The sequence below is a fragment of the Syngnathus typhle genome, linkage group LG12 (genome assembly GCF_033458585.1).
Source record: "Syngnathus typhle isolate RoL2023-S1 ecotype Sweden linkage group LG12, RoL_Styp_1.0, whole genome shotgun sequence".
Classification (NCBI taxonomy): Eukaryota; Metazoa; Chordata; class Actinopteri; order Syngnathiformes; family Syngnathidae; genus Syngnathus; species Syngnathus typhle.
The window spans coordinates 4334031-4349698 of NC_083749.1; the positions used below are offsets into that span (position 1 = coordinate 4334031).

A 15668-nucleotide genomic window follows, 5' to 3' on the forward strand; every position below is an offset into this window, starting at 1 on the left:
GTTGCCAAATAATGGTTTAAATCTCACATGTTTAATTTATGAATGAATGTTTTCAAATGTAGGAATATAAGCCAAACGTGATGGAAATATGAACTGGCCCTTTAAAAGTGAGTGGCGGGTATGAGTCATCAAGTATGGTGGCCCTTTCACTTTAGAACGCTGTGTTGTTTTTTAATAAAAATGTATTTCTTTATTGAACATCTAACAAAGAGAAGAATTTATTAATCCAAAGAAGAAATAAAAAGTCAGAGATTTTTTAGAAATTGTCCAATTTAAGGTGTGACGCCTCCGAAGCGTGTGACGTCACCGAAGGAAACCCAATAAGAGCAGTGATGGAGCGGCTACGTAACTAGTCCACCATGTTGCATCCATGCAACACTGACATCACAACCGTCTAAGAACTGCTCCCATTTTATTAAGTGAGTCCAACAGGTCATTTTATCCTAAGTATCGATTGCATGTATTGGAATCGCATTTGATTCGTTGGTATTTTGTCAATTACCAGACGACTGCTTTTCGTAACTGGCGTCGTCACTACACATCTTAAAAATCAAAACAAATGCTGATTAATTGATTTTTACTGGTGTTTGAGCAATTACCTTCAAAGCAAAACCATTGCACGTGTTTTTTGTTTTGTTATTCTTTTTAAAGTAAGGCTCGATTTTCTAAAGAGGAATTTGCCATTTCAGTAGTGTGTGTAATTTGAATATTTGTATTAAATTCCATATTTCGCAACACATCTATTCATGACTGAACAGGTACAGAGGATTAACTGAGTAAAGTAGTCCAACCTGTCGATGCCATACTAAATCTATTGGGGAAAATGATGCAACAATGATGCAATGAGCTAACAAATCTTTATTGTCATCTGGGATTAATATTCTTGAGCAGACTAGCTAGTACAATTCCCATCCCTGGTCATTAGCAATGCAATTTTTGGTTTTGTAAACCGAAGGGACGAAAACATCCCCGAACTACCCTTAATAGTATTTCTCAATGTAGAACCAGTTTCGTATCCTGGCCTTTCGCACTTCAATGAAAATCTAAGAAACAAAAGGAAAATTCATGGTTCACCACACGGTGTTAACATTTCACTCTTCGGTGTTTTCAAGTTACTTATTGATTCAGTTCACTTCTTAATGTCTTTTTTTTGTCATCACAGCTTGCAGTAGCAACAAGTTGCTATCATGGCTAAAGGTACCGTGGTTCTGGCCTACAGCGGAGGACTGGACACATCGTGTATTCTCATGTGGCTTAAGGAGCAGGGTTACGATGTCATTGCTTACTTGGTAAGAGTTGAAGGAAGGTTTTGATTTGTGTGCATTTTTGTTTGAGGGGCTCAGACGGGGCTACTCAATGCACTAAATAATGCCACTGCAGGATTTTGGCATGTGGGGGGCCCTTGTCGTCAGCACATTTCTCTTCTTTTCATCCTGGATGTAAAAGCAGCAATGGTCTTTTGGTGCTCTTGTTGACTCATTGGTGATATACTTTTGAGTACCATATTACAACCAAAATGATAATCATACAGTATTTGAGTTGTGTTGGATTTGCTCGGATAGCAAATTTGATGTGTGGTAAATTTATTTATCTTCCCATGTAGGCCAATATTGGACAAGATGAAGACTTTGAATCTGCTCGCAAAAAGGCAGAAAGCCTCGGTGCCAAAAAGGTATGTGAGATCAATTATTACACAAAGCCAAAATAAAAGATTCTTTGACGGTTGGGTTTTCAATTTATGACCCCATCAGTTGGTCAATTTTGAATATTTACATATATTGATTTATTTTGCAAGCAAAAATGTAACTGGGTGAGCTTCAGGTATTCCGCCACTAGATGATGCCAGCGAACTTCACAATGTCTTGCCAAAATGCCAGCTGAGGATGTTAAAAAAGTTTCTGTTCATTAAAAAAAAATGGAGAACTGCTGAGAATGAAGTGTGGTGTAAAAAAGATAGCTATAAACTCCAGTCTGACTCCTCACTGCTTCTCTTGTGCAGGTCTTCATTGAAGACCTTCGCACCGAGTTCGTGGAGGACTTCATCATGCCCGCTGTCCAGGCAAACGCCATCTACGAGGACCGGTACCTTCTTGGCACCGCGTTGGCTCGACCCTGCATCGCCAGGCGCCAGATTGAGATAGCGCGGCAGGAAGGAGCCCTGTACGTGTCACATGGTGCCACGGGAAAGGTGAGCTTCTCCCACGATAGGTAAACAGATCCATAGATTCTCCAGAGTACAGATATTTATTTTTTGGTTTTGTTTCCTTCAGGGCAATGACCAGATCCGTTTTGAGCTGGCTTTCTACGCCCTCTATCCTGGAGTTAAGGTGACTCTGTTCATGTGATGTCTGCAGGCAGTCTTGGATCTGGGAAGGTCACGCTCACCCAATTGTGTGCTTTGCAGATTATTGCACCCTGGAGGATTCCAGAGTTCTACAACCGCTTCCGAGGAAGAACGGACTTGATGGAGTACGCACAGGTATGATGGTCGAGCAAAAGTAGTTAGTTACTTGCGCGCCAAGCTATCGCTTGTGATATGGTCACATGGCCTAGCAGGTTGTCGTGACGCTGTTTGTACACCAGAGGGCGCTCATGACGTTTCTCACCACTAGATTTCCTTTCAGTAGTGTCTCTTAAACTTTTTTCCAGAACTTAGTGTCTCCCAACCTTTTTCTACCAAAGCGCATAAAAAATATCTCATGACACACCACAAAAGAATAATGACAATAAGTTGACAAGCAGTTGAAATAAGTAGTTTGGAATCACAGGTCTTCACATATCCACAAAGATCTTATTATTTTGTAGCTACGGTATACAGTAACTTATTTTTTCTAGTCATTTGTGGACGATTTTCTGTTGAACTTTAGAAACAGGGCATCACTGTGCCGGTCACTCCACGGGCCCCTTGGAGCATGGATGCCAACCTCATGCATATCAGGTAGGAGGCCAATTTTAGCTGCTTTATAATATGCTCACCATTACACTCATACCTAATTTTATTTCCTAACAGTTATGAATCTGGCATCCTGGAAAATCCCAAGGTAAGATCCATGACACACATCACTAATTTTGAGTTCCTAAACTTGTCTGCTGTAGTACCATGTATGACCAGCAGGCGTTAAAGTGGCACCACAAGGCATTCAGATTTCCAGCAAAGACAAAAGAGGGGGAGTTGTACGTAGGATTTGGCTAACTGTCACTCGTTTCTAATTCAGTTATTCCTTCAGCGGGCTGTGATTGGTTATCGTTCCGTTCAATGACACAATAATGGAATTTGTGGCCCGGCCATTTCGATGTTGACCACACAACATTTCCATTTGCCATTGGAAATAATGAACAAGTTTAATATTTACAATTGTTGGCCAAGAAAGGTCCGCTTGGAAAAACCCGACATCACAGAATAATCCTTCAGAGACATCTGCTGGCGGGAAAGAATCAATTTTAGCTATTACCCCGCAGCACAGGATAATTGCCCAGGATAATCTTTTCGAGATGTGATAATAGGAAAAAAAAGAGGAAGATTGCTCAAATTAGACCCGATTATCGATCTTCACGAGCACTGCTTTCATTTTTTAAGAATAAGGAAATTATTGGGATATCATGACAGAGTGGTCGGTAGCCAGCCCTCACCGTGGTTTTACAGTGGTACAATTTACGACTGACCCTCAAAGTAGCACCATTGGAATATTACATGTGCAGCAAGTCTTGCTGGTGAGACTTTATGTGAGTTTTGCCGGCGGTCAGAGGTGACGGCAGTACATACAGGTTGCCCTCGGCGACCCGCAAAGCTCCCATCTCACAGCGTCGCCCATGTCTGTATGCGTCTGGGCTCACCCGGGGTCCTCGCCGGGCCCTGGGAAGAGCCGGGGACACACAGACACTGACTTGTCGTCAGTGACGCTTCGACTAATTCCCGATTTCATGGGAGCCGGGGGAGGGAGGGGAGGGATAGGGTTAGGGGCATCGCGCCCAGCTGGGGCCTCCTGAGTTCCAGCCCCAACTCTCTCGGGTGCTCATTGTTTGGACGGTTTTGCGCCGCCGCGGGCTGCGACGTGGGAGGGGAGCCATTTCACCGTGACACCAAAATGTCACCAGTAACAGTAAAGTACAAAGACGGCGTGCCCAGACAGATCGGGCGCGCACCCTCCTCCCGACGGACGGGGTGTCACAAGGCGGCGACGGGTCCCGCACGGCTGGAGTTGCGCTGCACTGTAACTCAGACCTTTTGCGTCTCCTTCACTTTCCCACCCCTCCTGAGAACTCCAACGCTTGATAAATGTTTTTGAAAGGAATGCCGAAGGGGAAAAAAAAAAGCGCAGGAGCATAGCAATGTATGATGACACTATTGTGTTGCATTCATAGTTTGTCTATGGCCGTTTACTCCAATGCAAGTCCATTAATGGCGTTGTATACAATAAAATATTTAGGGAGCCGGGCTCCGCAGCGGTAAAAGGATTTGAATACATTATCCTGGGCAATGGTGGAAAGCGGAACCTCCAAAGTTGAACGCGGTCCGTTCCGTGATGCTGGGCAACAGCTGGAACTTTATCTACTGTTTGTTTTAGTCATTTAATTTTATCATTCACAAATGTACTAACCAATAAATTCAGCTATATTAATTCAACAACTATTGTTTTGAATTTCCCCCATCTGGGCCGCAGAAATAAACACTAATTCAAGTTTTAAAGCAAATCTCTCCAGAAAATCTGCTCTCATTGGCTAATTGACCCAGAAGGTCATCTCCAGAGGATATCTCATCTCGATATCAGCCTGTCTCTCCTCCAGTTACTGCCCTAAAGGCTGAGGAGCAAACTTCTCAACCTCCACCTGTGGCACCAAATACCCTTACTCCCAGCACACCCCCACCTCCTCCACTTCCCTTCGCTTGTCACAGTTAAATGAGGAAATGTCCCAATGGTCGCTCATATGTTCTGCTGTAGATAAGAGCCCGCAGTTCAGGTTACTCTGCAATTAAAAACACAGAATCCTTCCTGATAGCATTTTAACACAATGGGCCCTGCTGACCCCCCCCCCCCCCCCCCCCCCGTTTTGTAGCGTTAACTTGTGTCAAGACATGCGAGCAGCTTGTCGACCACTTTCCAGAATGTTCTACAAAGGCAAATGGCTCGTTTAAAAAAAAAAAAAAAAGGAGGAAAAAATCCAATTTCATTATCGCTGTTGGATGTCAGCTTGTGATCGGAGGGGTGCCACCCTCAGGCGGCCTGACACTCGTCCCGAGTCATTAAAACATCAGCTCACTCTTAATTATAGCCTCGATCAGTGTCACCCCCCCCCCCCCCCCAAGAACCCGCTTTGTTCTTTGTGACGGTGAAGCGGATGGACCGCCGCTCGCGTTGACCAGAAGTAAAGAGGCGGAACGACGCCGGGTGGCTCGAGGAAGTGGCAAACCATGTTTTTGGTCGCATGGCTAGTTGGAAAGATGGATGGAGAGACGAGAGCGCCCGTAGGGGAAGGAAGTGGGAGCTTGTCGGCGTAAGTGTGCGTGCGCGTGAATGTGTGCTTTGAAGCAAAGAGGTCAGCTTTTGGGGTCCGTGCGCTCACGTCCCTTCGGGCGGGACCAGTAATACTTAGACCGCTGATTACCAAACACTTTAGTGTGGCATCATCAGGCGTGCCGTGGGAATTTTTTTTTTGGGGGGGGGGGGATTAATTGTATATGTATTTTTATTTATTATTATTATATATGTATTTTTTTTCTCCTTCCCATAAGTGAGCATGGAACATACTGCAAAGTCTTTTGAAAGCGAGCAGCAAATCAAAACATCTCCCCTGCACATGATGAGGATATTTTTCATCTCAGTTTGCATTTTAAAGAGAGGCCCGAAACGCAGTCATTTAAGCGTCATTTCCGAGCCATTGCACCAAGGATGTTTTCGGCCCTCTCAACTCTCCCTTTGGTGACCCCCCCCCCCCCCCCTTCCCTCCCATCTCCCTGCCACCGCTGCTTCTTTAGGCCCCGTTGGCTTCGATTGAAAATCAATGAGGCAAATAATATGTGGAAAGATAGAAATTTACTTGCTTTAAGTTCATGCGTCAGCCCTCTCCGTGGCTCTATGGGCCGCGTTTAGCACAACAATATGGCCGAAGCCGAGACTGCCAAAGGAGTTGGCTCTGTGCGACATGATGGTGTGCTTCACGCACCATTTGCCACCAATACCCGACCCCCCCACCCTCCCTCTACCTTTCCCCACCTCCTCCCCCTCCCTCCCAGGGCCACGGCTTTGGGACAAGTCCACCTGCGGGGGGTTTCAATTGAAATGCATTGATCTTCAAACTGAGCTGTTCCCTCACTTTTCCCGTTTCTCTTTGTATCCAGCCACCCTTAAGTGTGCGCTCCCATTTTCTTGTGATATGCTCACATTTGAATATTTAGGGCTCTCAAGTCCTTCTAGGAATGAATCATCTTTTCGGAGGCCTGAAAACTCAACTTTAAGTAAGTTTCAGGTATGTCTTTTGGAGCAATGGTTTAAAATAGTCTCAGTAGCGCCCCCTAGAAATATAAGTTTCTTATTAAAAAAATTAATAAGGTAATAAAAATCATTCACATGATTACTAAGCTTATTTTGAATTAAGAATCAACAGAGTCTATCAAACCTCAAAATTATTATTATTATTTTTTTTAAAACACTTCCCATGTAAATCAAATTCAGCCATCAAAAGGCTTTTTAGACTCCTCACTCTTTTAGGCCAGTGAGGCATAAAATCCCAAAGAGGTGACACGGTCGCCGTCAATTTGGGTGTTTAGTTAAAAGCAAAAAGCGTTTGCGGCTCCTCGTTTTCACCTCAGTGACGAACGCCGATTAGTTATTGTGTGATGATTCCGTGTCTGGTAAAGCTTTCCATTTAAATGCACTCAGTAGTTATTTTGCATAGCACCCCTACAATTTGCCGCCGCTCCGAGGACACCGTCCTACTCCCGACCGAGCGCCAGGCGACTCCAGGACGCAAACGTCTGACAGCCGGGACAACTTTTTGAAATAATAGGAAGGCTTTGTCAGGCAGAAAATTGATGAAAGCGGTGTCAACCGAGGGAGAAAAAGATTTAGGCAAAAACAAGAAGATGATCTCTTTAAAAATGTTCTTTTTCGTCCTCACCAAATGCAACCAAGCGTGTCGTATGGACCTTGCTTTGTGCATTGGGGCGCAAAATTTGGCCTTTCTCAAACTGAATTATTTTTTTTAATTACGTAGTTGATGTTAATTCATCTAAAAATAAATGTTAGCATTTGAGCGAGAAGCAATACTCAGAGGACAAGCGCTATGGATTGATGGAGTTGCCTCTGCTGCAGGGCCACACACACAATAAAAAAAAAAAAAAATGAAATATTGATTCTTTTTTTTTTCTCTCCGCCCATTTTCAAGTAACTACTTTTCACGCCTCATCATCTCTTTTCTCCTGCTAGCCATGTGTCAATTTCACACAAAAGTCTTCTTCTGTGATGAGGTCTCTGAAGGTTGTTCATCAGTGGGAGCAAAAGTGTAACTCCTTTTTTTTTTTTGATCTTCTTTCTCAGAACCACGCTCCGACTGACCTCTATCAAATGACTAAGAACCCAGAAGACTCTCCCTCCTCCCCTGACGTACTGGAGCTGCAGTTCAAAAACGGTTTGTGTCGATCTCAAGCCCCCCTTTTGTCCTTTAATCATTTTTTAAGGACCTTCATAAGATACCGCGTACAAAAAATGCCATAGGATTTAAATTTGATCGACACACTTGCATAACTCCATAAAAAATGACGGCAGGACCACACAAGTCATTTATTTCCCCGAGCTCCCTTTTCAAAAGTCGTTTATCTCAAATGTTGATGTCCGCACTGTCAGCGTCTCTTGTTACTTAACATGGGCCACTGTCGCCGCGGGGCTGCCGCTCCAACACTGACCCCCTTTTGCCACTTTATCACCGCTGACCACCCAGACTTAATATGCGAACCTGCCGTGCTTGGCCGTAGGGCACACACACACAAGCCGGAAGTCTTGCTAATACATCGACACCCCGAGGGGGCCCCGGGGGAGATCCTCATTAGATATGTTAGGCTGGAATAGTGGAAAGTGTCACATGTTTGCGCAAAGAGAAAATGGCAAGAAACATCCAGCCCGGGGGGGGCAAATAGCACAGATGTCTCTTCATCTTGAGCCATTCATAAAGTTTGCATTAGAAAACTGTCTCAGCAAAATGTCACTCACTGTAGAAATTGGATCGAGCACACCTGATGGTCGGGAATGTCGGACTTGAACCGTGTTGAAGTCGTGCCTGTTTTTTTTTTGTTTTGTTTTTTTTCTCAACCCTGTGCACCGTTTTCACACATATTCTCTTTGGCTTTTATTGAGCGCCCTGTGACAAAAGCTGTTTTAGTTGTCCACACAAAGGCCCCGACCGAGCCTGCTCCTCCCTCTGAGCACAAGATCCAGCACAAGAATGTTTTCACTTACCCCCACCCCCCCCACCCCACCCTCCGCCTTCTTCATCCTTGCTTTTTCTCACCAAAGTTTTCTCACTGATTAAAAAAGAATATTTAACAAAAACCTTTTCCATTACCCCCCGTATTTTCCCCTCATTTTTTTTTCCATCCCTCCCTCCTTTCACGCTAAAGAAATAGCAGAGGAAAGAGAGACAGAGAGGAAAAATGTAAAGCAGTAATTTTTCCTACAACTGTGTCTGCGCACCCATTGTTTGCACTGTTAGGCGGCGAGGAAAAAAAAAAAAGTGAAGAAAAGGATCACGGGAAGAATGAGAGCGAGCCGTTTGGGTGAATGATGTGAGCGGCAGAATGATGGAGAGAGTGCGCAAAATGCAGGAAAAGGCTCGGCCCCTCCACTCCCACGTTCGGTCACTTAATTTATTTGAACTTTTAATCTAATTATTAGCTAGGGGGGTGGGGGGAGTTGATAATAACCCTCTTCTCCACTTTTGCTTCCATGGGAGCCGCGAGATTCCCGCGATACGCGAATGGGCCCGTCAACAAAGCCCTTGTCCAAAAAAAAAATTGTCAAGTCCTTCACGTGTCAGGATTTTTCCCAAAGCTGTCGTATCCAAATCAAAGAAGAATTTTTGAAGGTGTTTTTTTTTTTTTTTTTGGGGTCCCACTCAAAATTATATCTTTGTTTTTTTTGGGGTGTTCTCCCCCGCCCCCCTGTCAACAATTAGCCCACGTCTGTCATTAAAGAGCATCATGAAGCAGCGGGGTGACAGTGATGGATGCCAACGTGGGTGTCTCCCGGTCAACAAAATAAACCATCAATGTGTGTATCTGATAGGACGCTTGGTAAGTTGGTCACACACACACACACTCTGTCAGTGTCAGCGCTAAAGAGAGCGCCAATAACAAAGCTGTGTGTTTAATTGAATTAGTTTAAGGCCAGCCCACAATTTCACAGCTTTCACATCGGTCGAGCCTTTGAATTTATTAGCCATTCTTTCTCGTCGCCCCCTTTTGTGACTCGTTTTACTTGACCATCATTGATATCAATGACTTGTAATGAATACTTGTCACTAGATATTTATTTGAGTTTATGTGTCATGCCTAACAATTCATTTTTCAGGTTGAGTGTATAGCAGAAAGATTTCAAGCATAGCTGGTGGTGGAGAATGTGATTACTTTGAATTTTGGTTTAAGAAGTCTGAATTTATTTATTGTATTAAAAAAAAAAAAGCAAATGAAAAGGTTGTGAGTGACTTTCTAATGCACGCTGGCGATGGCACGCTTATTCATGCAAATTGCACTTCCACTTTAGTCTCGCTGTTATTTTCTTGCATTGAATAAAAAGGATGGTTGGAAAAGGTTTCTGGCAAAATTGAGCTCAATTTGTTGAAAGAAAAACATGCGTGCTGTAATTATATATTTGATGGGTCGTTTTTTCATAATTTATCAAATTTTCAATTTTTTCAGGTGTTCCTGTCAAGGTGGTCAGTGTGCAGCAAGGGATATCAAAAGTGACTCCTTTGGATATCTTTTTATTTCTGAATGAGATTGGGTAAGGATTATTTTAAATATTCCTTTAAAACATTTTTTTACATTTTATTTCATTTTAAAGTGTGCTAAATGTTTCTTTGTAATTTAAAGCGACATAAAAATGCTTCCAACTTTTCATTGCTTCAGATGATTTTACAGATTGTTTTAAAATATATATTTTTATTAAATTTTTAATATTTTCATGTGTTGAATTAAATGTCAATGCTGTTTGACTCTCTCAGAGGAAAGCACGGAGTGGGTCGCATCGACATCGTGGAAAACCGTTTCATCGGCATGAAGTCCCGAGGTGAACACAATTACCCTTTCATGCTCCCAAAACGCATCTCGATATTTTCAACCTTTTCTTCTCTGCAAACCTTCCTTTCCACATCGGGAGCTTATACGCAATTTGCAGTTATTTTACATGAGCGCTTCTAGTCGGTAAAAGCGAAATGCGTCTCCTGCAAGTGTTCGGAATTATAGACTTCCATTCATTCATGTCGGTGTGTGCGTGGAAATGTCCACGGGAGAAAACCAAACATTTGTCTGCGTTTGGAGCACACCTGCTCCACAGGGCTCAAAACATCTGTCCGTCACTTGTGCACTCTGTTGTCACTTCAGCTCTGTTTGTGACAAACATCACAAATAAGTGGGCCAAAGCTTGCGTCCTCACACACACACACACACACACACCTCCACACCTTTTCACCGCCGTGACACAACGTTGGCAGGTAGAAACGGGGAAAGTGGGAAGCCCACTTTTCTTTTGCGAGGTCGGTACAAAAGAAAGCAAAAAGGAAGAGTAACGGGAAGAGGTGGAGGCCAATGTGTCACATCGCATGAGTAACCCCCACTGAGTGCATTCATACTATTCAGGTCAGGTCATATTTATCAAAGAATGTAGCTACAAAACAATGGGCAATCCTGTCACAGCGCTGTCAGACCTCCGACCTTTCTGTGCACAGGCGGAGATTGTCGGAAATCACTGTTAGACTATTAGACAAGATTGGCATGTCCCGCTCTCCTGAAAATGAAAACAAGTCCAGATCTACGCCATTAAAAATATGACTGGATGTGATATTGGCTTGAAATTTAAAAGTAAAAAAGTACTGTACAACAATAAATTAAAAACAGAAACGGATACCACCAGTACTGATTGTTTCCATGTGTTGCTGCACCATTTGTGTTCAAATCTGCTGTATTGAATTTCACGGCTCAAACCGTTCAGCCTTCAAGTTTGGCATACCTCTCGTCACTTCACCCAGATTAAAAACCTGGAAAAGCACTGGAGGTGTTTTCTCCTTAAGCCTTAACTCAACTTCCAAAAAGCTTCCTATTGTTGCGTCTCTCCCGTTAAGCCGTTTTTAAGCCAAGTTTACTTGGAGGCAGTTTTAACTTATTTATCTGATGGAGGCCGGCCAACGGAAATGTCCCGACGCGCTCCCATCGGATCAGCAAAAGGCCCACGAGCCCTTCAAGCTCAGGTGGCGGCCGTTTGAGGCTTTGGACAATTAGCGACGGGGCTAAGCCCGCTTTCTGGCCGCCAGCGCCGCAGTAAGTGCTTCTCTGTTTTCAGGTCAGGAACGGCGCTGGAGGATTTGCACTCGTACAGACCAGACCGGGAGATTAAATAGCATAGCGGCGGTGTTCGGCCTGTAACCACATTGTGCCCCCCCCCCCCCCCCCATTCCCACTTTACTTTTTGATTGAGCTGACATTTGAGTGACAACTTCATTTCTGCTGTCAGCTACCTCATTTTTTTCAGCCCCTCCCCGACCAGAGGGGGTAAATTGCAGGGTATAGGCAGAGCCCTGGTCCACGCTCTGCTGGTTGGCAGGGGCCTCCTACCCTGTCATTTAGCCTGCATGGACACACTCCCATATTTAGCAAGGAGCTGTCTGTCACGAGGTGCAAGACAAATATTCATGTATTCTTTTTTTGGGGCGCACGAAAAAAGCTAATCTGATACTTTCTACAATATGTGGTCGATCCAAATCTGTGCTGCATGATGGAAATAATTTTTAAAAAAAGATTTTAAGATTGTCACAAAACATTGAATAAATAAAGATTAAAAATATATCTATTTTTATTTTTTAATGAACTTTTAAAAATGAATTATGTTTATTTATTTCTCAGGGATCTATGAAACCCCCGGAGGTACCATTCTGTTAAAGGCCCATCTCGACATTGAGACGTTCACCATGGACAAGGAGGTCCGCAGGATCAAGCAGGGACTCGGGATCAAGTTCTCCGACCTGGTCTACAACGGTAAGTCAATCAAATATGACATAATATTCACCCAGCTGTGTCTCTCGATCTGTCCGTCGAGCTTGGCTTGTGTGTTTAGCGTGTAGCTCAGGTGTCCTAATCTTCCCTTCTGCTCAGTCCCAAGTCTCTTCTGCACCTTCATCCACTTAATCGGATCAGCGCCATTAGAGACCGGACAATTCAATTGAGGGATGGATTAAAAGAATCAAAACAAGTGGAAAATGCTGACTTGGATTTTGAATGCTAATGACCAACGAATATATTTAGATCACAATAATCAAAGAGATTCAAAGGGGGAACGTGACAGACGATGAGGTGGAGGTCAGGTGCTGATCAGAGGAGGACCCCCGCCAAGCCGTGCGGGTCCTCCACGAACAAATGCGGACACGAGCCTCTCCTCCATCTGTCTGGGAAACACTAAGGGGGAGGTCCAAACTTCAACACACACCATCCGCTAATCCACTGGTCGACTCCAACCAGTCCACTAAACATGTGTTTTTTGTTTCTCAGGCTTCTGGTACAGTCCAGAATGCGACTTTGTGCGCCAGTGCATAGCCAAGTCCCAGGAGAACATTGAAGGCAAAGTGCAGCTGTCCGTCTTCAAGGGCCAGGTTTACATTCTGGGACGAGAGTCGCCCAAGTCCCTGTACAACGAGGAGCTGGTCAGGTAAGCAAAGATGAACATGTGGAGGCTCTGTATGTACAAAGACATCAGAGTAGCGTCAAGCTCAGTTTCTGGAAGCCACCCCGATTCCGACCCCCCCCAATGACCTCGCAGCCGCGCTAACAGTGGGTTTGTTCAGGCGGTTGACCCCCGATGCCCTGTGGGCAGGCTCAGCACTGACCAAAGTTAAAAAGAAAAAACTCCATATGCTTCTCTGCCCCCCCCCCCACTTGAGTCACACACACTTGTACCAGCTAATAGTGTTTTCATCCACAGAAGAGAGAGCTGATGTCGAGCGGGCCTTTTTAGAGGAAAGTAGCAAAAGCGTCATGCTTGTTAAGCGGGTCAGGAGGAGCCATGCGTCCAGTGAACAGCCGTCGAGTTTCTCACAACGTTTTTATTTTTTTCGGTACAAGAGAAAAGCAGTCAAAAGAGGGGAGAGAACTCTTTAGTTGCTCCATCTGTGAGGTGGCTTTTAAATTGCGCAATCGGTCAGGCTGCGAGTGCGTTGCGGTATATAATCGGCGAATAATTGATCCTAATTGGTATCGAAGCCACAAGGTGGAGACAAAGTGCTTAAAATAGAGAACGTTACATAATAGTCTTCTTCTCCTGCATTACTTTTGATTTAAATATCCTGCTGTTTTTTTGAAACGGGAATAAGCTCGGTTGTTAGCGCAAAGGTCGCTAGCTTGTTGTGCGACTGAGGTGTTGTGTTTCACCGTGGCAAAGTCCTCAGGCCCTCCTGACAGATGGGCCCTGAAGTTCCCCACAAAAGGGCTCAGTGCAAACGTCCCCAAACAAATGACAAAGGAATCCAGTAAAATGCTCTGATTCATTGCCTGCTTTAGTTTAAGGGGCAGCTAATTAATTCATGAGGAACAATTCACTCCAATTTATTTCAAATCAGACTCGACCGATAAAAATTGGCAGATTTTACTTATTTTTTTTACACAAAGTAACAGATTACAACATTGACATTGACCGCCCCCAAAAAAATGGGCCAACTTTTCTCTGTTGTGAAGATAAATATTAAACCATAAACAGTCAAATGTTTTCTCAGTAATTCATTTACTTCATCTTGTAAAAAGTACCTTCAAAATTAATTGCACGATTAATCAGTCCACAGAATTTTCCGCTTCCAAAAATCAGGATTGGCATTTGCCAGAATTCAATATTGATTGGGCCCTAGTATATATTGTAGAATTATATACCTTAGAGCAGTCGCACTCATTTGTCATTGCATAGCGACAACACACACACACACACACATAGACCCCCCGCCGACATCTCGCTGTCTCTCCGTGGGCAAGCGTAAACGGCATCATTAGCGCAGTGGTAACGCAGCCCTTCACTGCACCCATCTGAGAGGGAAATGTCACCCTCCTCGCCTGTCTGCTCGCTCGCCTCTCAATTAGACGGCAGGGTTTCTCCCAGCAGCGCACACACACACGCACATACTATGCTAGCTGCCATATTCTCCAAAGCCACTCATTCATAATGGCGCTCAGGTGCCAAGCAGGGAGCCTTGTATTGAGAGTTGATGATTTAGTTGTCAGACTTTCTTTTTTTATCGTGTTTATCCTATCATTTGTTGGCAATTTCCTCTTTGGCTAAGTGCTCGCAAAGAATAAGCGCCGGGCGAAAAAAAACGGGCGGCCGCGAGAGGACTCTGGCCAGGCAGTGTATTAAGCACGGCAGGTAGAAAACTGCCGTGATTACCGGCCGCCGCCGAACGCTTTTGTGCGCCGTGCACTTAGGATGGATGGCGAAACACGGCGAGGGATTGCTTTAGAATTTTCTTCGAGGTGTGTGAATGAAGATCAAACTTTCTGGGTTTGGGGACGTTCTTGTCATTTTAAGTCTCAATGATTAATCAGCTATCAAATCAATTAGTTTTCGATTTATCATTTCGTCTATGACCATATCGTCACGGTCCCCGGAGTGATCCGGGAACTCCAGTTTGAGAACCCCTGTTCGACTTGATATGATGGTATTATTTTTATCAAACTCAGCATCTCTTTTTTGTCGTCGTCCAATACCGACTCTCAAATACTTAGACCTAGCACCGGGTGGAGGAATCAATAGGCCCATTATTCCCTCCGAAGGCCTTATCAATGATCCAGTTATCTCAGCGTTTAATGAGGCTTCACGTCTGGTGTGTTTACAAAACATTTAATTGTGCGCTGTTGTATCTGGGCTTTCTAGCATGGATGTGCAGGGAGACTACGAGCCTTGCGACGCCTCTGGATTCATCCGGATCAACGCTGTCAGGTAAGCATTGATGGACTATATTTTGTGTTGATGCTTTCTATCATTGGCATATACACACAGCCTGCCGCCAAATTTGACTGTATGCAATTTCTAAGAAATCTTTTTCACCACAGGCTCAAGGAGCATCAACGTCTGCAGGGTCTCTCCAGCAGTAAGAAGTGAGCCGACGAAGGAGCTACACGACAACTTGAAGTACCAATACTTCAAATTAGACCACACTACTATCTTGTGATCATTCCTTCCAATGCGGATGATAATAATAAATAAAAATCTATATCAGTGATTATTACGTGTGATTATCCTCCACCCTATGGCAAAAATTTGCAGTACTTCCTGTTTTTTTTCTCCTCCAGTTAAAAGTAGGCTTAGGTTCAGCAAAATTCTCTTAATGTGGGGCGTTCCAGTTTAGCCGAAGTATCGCTGAAAGGTGTCAGCGTCAGAGTACACGGCCATAAGGGGACCTCCCGCCGGGTCTGGTGACTCCCCGCCGGG

The 15668-nt window shown here is 44.2% G+C and overlaps 1 protein-coding gene across 1 annotated transcript; it reads left to right on the plus strand.

Annotated features, from left to right (window-relative positions):
* Positions 1-292: 292 nt before the first annotated feature.
* ass1 (argininosuccinate synthase 1) lies at positions 293-15459 on the plus strand. The gene is made up of 15 exons (XM_061294093.1): positions 293-419; positions 1163-1289; positions 1604-1672; positions 2000-2188; positions 2271-2327; positions 2405-2479; positions 2868-2938; positions 3011-3041; positions 7536-7626; positions 9908-9992; positions 10213-10277; positions 12107-12238; positions 12749-12905; positions 15111-15176; positions 15290-15459. Exons 2-15 carry the CDS (start codon positions 1188-1190, stop codon positions 15336-15338), a joined length of 1239 nt encoding a protein of 412 aa, XP_061150077.1. The 5' UTR covers positions 293-419; positions 1163-1187; the 3' UTR covers positions 15339-15459.
* Positions 15460-15668: the final 209 nt, after the last annotated feature.

Bases quoted from the DNA above. Each gene is read 5' to 3' on its own strand.
- ass1 (XM_061294093.1), top strand. From the start codon at position 1,188: ATGGCTAAAGGTACCGTGGTTCTGGCCTACAGCGGAGGACTGGACACA. The intron at 3,042-7,535 runs GTAAGATCCATG...CTTCTTTCTCAG, and splicing joins GCATCCTGGAAAATCCCAAG to AACCACGCTCCGACTGACCT. The intron at 9,993-10,212 runs GTAAGGATTATT...TGACTCTCTCAG, and splicing joins TTATTTCTGAATGAGATTGG to AGGAAAGCACGGAGTGGGTC.